At 44.1% G+C, this 5,438-nt stretch overlaps 1 protein-coding gene across 1 annotated transcript; it reads left to right on the top strand.

The window, feature by feature from the left end:
* Nucleotides 1–296: 296 nt before the first annotated feature.
* CALCA (calcitonin related polypeptide alpha) lies at nucleotides 297–3,284 on the top strand. Its single transcript, XM_051804398.1, has 4 exons — nucleotides 297–358; nucleotides 1,356–1,451; nucleotides 1,757–1,888; nucleotides 2,702–3,284. Exons 2-4 carry the CDS (start codon nucleotides 1,366–1,368, stop codon nucleotides 2,898–2,900), a joined length of 417 nt encoding a protein of 138 aa, XP_051660358.1. The 5' UTR covers nucleotides 297–358; nucleotides 1,356–1,365; the 3' UTR covers nucleotides 2,901–3,284.
* The last annotated feature ends 2,154 nt before the right edge of the window (nucleotides 3,285–5,438 follow it).

The following is a 5,438-nucleotide window of genomic DNA, read 5'->3' as shown; positions in this document are numbered from 1 at the left end:
GGGGAGCGGCAGGAACGGTCCGCCCGGCGCTCCCTCCCTCCCTCCCTCGCTCCCTCCCTCCGCAGTGCCCGCCGGCGCCTCGCCCGCCCCGCTCCCGTTTTTTGTGAATGGGACGCGCGGGGAACGGGCCATGACGTCACCGCCGAGCCGGGCCCTGGCGCCCAATGGCGGAGCGGGGCCCGTCACGCGGCCGCGGCGGTGATTGGCTGGCGGGCGCGCGCGAACGCCCACGCAGGCGGCGGCGGCGGCAGGTATAAAAGGGAGCCGGCGGCGGTGCGTGACAGCGCGGAGCAGCGGTGACACCCGCACCGGCAGCACCCTCCTCTTCCTCCTTCTCCTCCTGCCCGCCGCACCGCCGGTAAGCTCCGCGCCGGCTCCCGGTCCGGCTCCCTGCGCGGGGCGGGTCGCGGCAGCCCTGTTTCTCTCCCGGGGTGCGGGGCCGTGATGCCTCCGTCCATGTACTTGTGCCAAGGCAGGTGGGAGGCAGCTATTCCGGGGTCTCTCACTTCCTTTTACCGCGCCCACACGGCGTGGAGCGTACGGCCGGGACCGGCGCTCCCTGCGAAGCGGTGCGGCTGCTGGTCACAGAGCCGTAGGGAAGCGGAGCGTCCTTTGGAAGGTGTCTCGTCGTTCCCGTGAGCCCAGTCGAGTATTGGGAGCTGGCAGAAATGAAGATGATGTTCTAGTTAGGATGTGCTCCTTTGAGTCCAGGGAACCGATGCTGTGAGAAAGAGATGTGCATCTCAAAGCAGCTGTCTTCGATTACAGAATTTTTTTTTTACAGGTTTTGTTCTTATGACTGATTTTGAACTTATCCTTTTTCTGGTTTCAGAGTAGAAACATTTATTAAAATTAAACTACTTAGTTCTTATAGTGTAATCTAGAGTATTAGTGTGCTGATTGCCAAGAAGCAAGTATCTTCAGGTAAAGTGCTAACAGGGGCACTTCATTCTTAAAAATGTTAAACGCTAAACATTTTTTTTCCCTTGTGGCTTGTATCCCGTAGCTATCTGTTGGACACACTGTCTATGACATTGTGTGCAGTAGCTGGAGGAATGTCTTTTCCATCAGTTTGGGGGGAAGTGCATTAAGCTGAATGCAAGCAGCTGTACAAAACTGCAGGTCTGAAAAGCCACATTTTTCTGTCCTGTAATAGCGCTAAACTATCTTAAAATTTTGAGAAAACCAAAGCACAATAACAATAATCAAAATAAAAGGAAAGGTAACATAAAAAAGAATATAAGCTGTTAGTATTTGTGCTACTTGTGGCTAAGAATCAATGACCTCTTTAGTGGAACTTGCAGGATTGAGAGGGTTGGAAAACAGCCATTGCTTGATGTACCTCTTTGTTGTAGAGAGGAAATCATGGTTATGCTGAAGATTTCATCTTTCCTTGCTGTTTATGCCTTGGTTGTGTGCCAGATGGACAGCTTCCAGGCAGCCCCAGTCAGGTAAGAAGCTGGTCCTGTTGCTGAGTGCTATGTCTGAATGGTATGAAAACAATATTCTTTAGAGGTCTAGGAGGGAAAGAGACTATAGTGAAGGAGAGATGTGGCTGCTTTTTATGCTGTGTTTGACATTGTGGCTTTTTGATTACATCTGTAAAATGCCTAACGCTGCGCATGAGGGTGGCTTGCATATTGAACGACATTGTCAATGACATGCAGCAAAATGCATGTCAGACCCCTCTCTCCTGCGTGTGCCTTTCTGCAGCAGCCTGGGTTTTATTCACCCTGTTGTGCTTGCCTCTGCTCAGACCTGGCTTGGAGTCCATAACGGATCGAGTGACGCTCAGTGATTACGAAGCTCGGAGGTTATTAAATGCGCTGGTGAAAGAGTTCATACAGATGACAGCAGAAGAGCTGGAGCAAGCCTCTGAGGGGAACAGGTAAGGACTGCAGTCCTGGGCAAGAGAAAGGCAATGGGGCAATGTTACATGTTTGAAATTTAGCAAAAGCCATCCTAGCAGATGTTTTGCAGGTTCAAGATTTTTTTGTTTTCTCGGGGTTATGGCTAACTGTGGTCAGCTAACTGGTAAAGGATGATACTGCAGAGACATGCTAATACCGGTGTTGGACAATGTCTTCCATCTAGTTAACCTGCTTCTATCTGTCTTTTACGTCTGAAAGTGGAGGGCGATTTGATCTTGAATGAGTAGGTTGTGTAAAAATATGGCATCAAAAGGTATGTCTTCTAGTGGAGAGTTAGGGGTGATTCAGTCACTCTTGGATTCTCTGTCATGAAGGTGCATGCTGTTGTAAGGCATGGAAAGTCCCTGGCAGAGGGGATGTGTTCCTCCTAATGCACGCAGCATCACTCTCCCTTAGACCAAAGGCATGCAAGAGCATTTGCATTATCCTAACAGGATTTGCATTGCAATGCATGGTGATGTATGAGAGACTGAGCAGCATGCTGGAAGATGTGGGAAGTTAAGCTTCCTGACCTCTGACTATGAGCATCCAAAAGGCTAATGAACTTGCTTGTCAACAAAGTTGGATTCATTGAAAAATAGTATTTTCCTTCTGACTGCTTTCGTATGAACTTGCCTTGCATGGAATGTAATGCAGAGGGTTTGGATTTATTTTGAATTAATTTTTAAGTTAACTAACTGTAGATATTTTTCTAGGAAAGAATGGCATGAGTGTGCATGTTTGAGGTTACTCTTCCTTTGGCATGTCTTTATTTTTTTTCCCCCCTGCAGCCTGGATAGACCCATTTCCAAACGCTGTGCCAGTCTGAGTACTTGTGTGCTGGGCAAACTGTCTCAAGAATTGCACAAATTGCAAACTTACCCTCGCACTGACGTCGGGGCTGGAACTCCTGGCAAGAAACGAAATGTGCTGAGTGACCTGGAACATGAACGCTATACAAACTATGGGGAACCCCTAGGAAACAACTAGACATGCTTATTTCTCCCCCTCTCCCTTTTTTTAACTTGATGCATGTGGATCTAACTTTGATTGCTAACTTTGCTATGTTCTTTTGATTCTGTTTTCGACAGAGAATGTTTGAGATGGACCTGATGTTAGGAAGACAGAGAATATAACATGCATACCAAGCTAGGGAAAAAAATAAATAAAAATGATCAGCACTGCCTTGACATTTCAAATGATTTTCTTAGACACTGATTAAAAAAATTTTAAACAAGGCTCTTCATTTCTGGCTGCTAAATATAAAAGTAGATTCTTTCTTTTGTGCTTGCCCATGCACTTGTTCAATAAACCTATTTTTCTATAAGGATTAGATCTGCTTGGTTTAATAACTTGTTTTAGAATGTGAGATTTCTAGATAAGGCTAGAAAAATTTTGTAACTTGTCTTAATGTTCAAGAGAGGCAATGATAGTAATTTCTAGAAAAACTGAAAGAGAACTTAGAAGTCAAAGTTATACATATACATTGATATGTAGTGCTGTAATCAGACATGCATACAATTCTCTTGGTAAAGAACCTGAGAAGCAGAGAATTCAGGGAAGGCTCATGCATATTCATTCAAACAAACTAGAAATGTAATCCTGTTTAAAACTGGGTACTGAACACGTCCAGGTAAGAACTTTGTGTTCTTTTCCTTTTTTCTTATTTTACAATAGGTCTTTGCACTAGTATATATAAAACTTGTGTACCTTTAAAATATTTATATTAATTCAGCTACATTATATTATCTTGAATTAAGGATTGAATTAGTTCTGTTGCATTACTGCATCTATCTATCTTGTAATTCAAAAAATTGGCATTGGTGTTACAAACATTCGTCATTGTTAACATTAATAAACTGTCTTGTGATGGTTATCTGGCAAAAATCCCTCCTACTGCAAGAATAAGTCAATGCTTTAGTAGAAAATTCTTCAAGAAGGACTGTGTGAATGAGCATACCTTGAAGTTCCCGTCTAGCAAAACTGTTAGCTGCAGACCGAACTCTTAGCACAGAACTAATACTGTTGAGGTCTGTGACCTATTCCCATGGTGAAGTGCTCTAGCAGACAAAGGTCTAATTGCAGGAAAGAGAGGTTTCCCTCATTCCCATTAAGTACCTGGAAGCAGTATTTTTATGTGGTTCAGCCTCTGAAAGCAGCTGGTCAGCTGCTGTGCATGTACAGCCCTATCAGAGTCACTGATAGACCTCCTGCAGTCATCAATGATGCTGGAATTCCATGTGCTTTCTGGGTATTATGGAGCATAGGTGTTGAAGTGAGAAGTGAAAGATCAGTGCCTGCTTCTGCCCTGCAGCAACACCACAAATAAAATGCAGATCTGAGCTTTTGGATGAAGCAGAAACTGGTTAAATGCTCTAGCTATGGACCTCCTTGGCACCTCTCAGGGGTCATGCCTAGCTGGAGGCAGGCAATAGCTCAGGTGTTGCTGAAAATGTGGGCTGGCTTAGTCTCCAGTCCAACTGTCCAGGAAAGGCAGGGCTTGACCACCTTTTGTAAAGTAAGCTTGACATTTAGAAAACTGTTAAGATGCATCTTTTAGCACTTGTAAGCTGTGCACACAGAAGGTGACAAATGCTCGCTGCGCAGCAAGCCTGCTTTTTCTGCTATGGAAGAATCTTTCCTAGTCATAGCGTCCCTTACTGATGTTCTCTTGCATGCAGGGTGTGTGCTGTGGGAACTAACTCTTCCTTTTCCTTCCGAAAAGCAGTGTAACAGCACAGAAGCGGGCGTGCAACACGGCGACCTGCGTGACCCACCGCCTGGCAGACTTCCTGAGCAGGTCAGGGGGAGTGGGCAAGAACAACTTCGTACCAACCAACGTGGGATCCAAGGCCTTTGGCAGGCGAAGAAGAAGCGTTCAGATATAAAAAGCTGTGTGATAATGTGAACATGGTAAATGCATTGCAATAGTCAGAATCCCACGGTGCAGGTAGCCTGTGACATTACCCAAGTTTTAGTTTTGCTGCACGAGTAACAGACCTACAGTGGTAACCTCTGAGAAAGCAGGGCAAGTAACAGTATAAAGAAAAAATGTTACAAATAGAACGAAGGCATGTTTGGACTGTGCAGAAGAGCTTTTGTAGATGTCCTACTTGGATAACTATCTTCACAGAACATTAACTAAACACAACAATTTGGTTGCAATTATTTACTTATTTTACCAGTAGCATTTCATTATCAACATATCAGTAACTCTGGTTTTCTTTCTTTCAGATTGCAATGAGACTGAAAACTCGACTTTAATTTCTAATGGAAGCAGCTCTTCTCCATAAACCAAGACAGCCAAAAAGAAGATTAATTTTTCATCCTAATATTGAAAATGTTTTATTTAATACAAATGAAAACACTTCTGTTATGTATAGTACAAGAGAATCTAGTTATTAAAGTTAAATTATTGTATATTCTTTTTATATGCAACTCTATTTCAAATAAAATGTGACAGCATCTATTATTTATTTATCTTCCAGCTTATGTGATCCATGCTACTTATCCTGACCCTACTGCCAA

This window comes from Manacus candei, unplaced genomic scaffold (assembly GCF_025592945.1).
Source record: "Manacus candei isolate 608988 ecotype Guabito, Panama unplaced genomic scaffold, ASM2559294v1 h1tg000060l, whole genome shotgun sequence".
Classification (NCBI taxonomy): domain Eukaryota; kingdom Metazoa; phylum Chordata; class Aves; order Passeriformes; family Pipridae; genus Manacus; species Manacus candei.
This window is presented reverse-complemented; position numbering and strand designations above follow the sequence as displayed.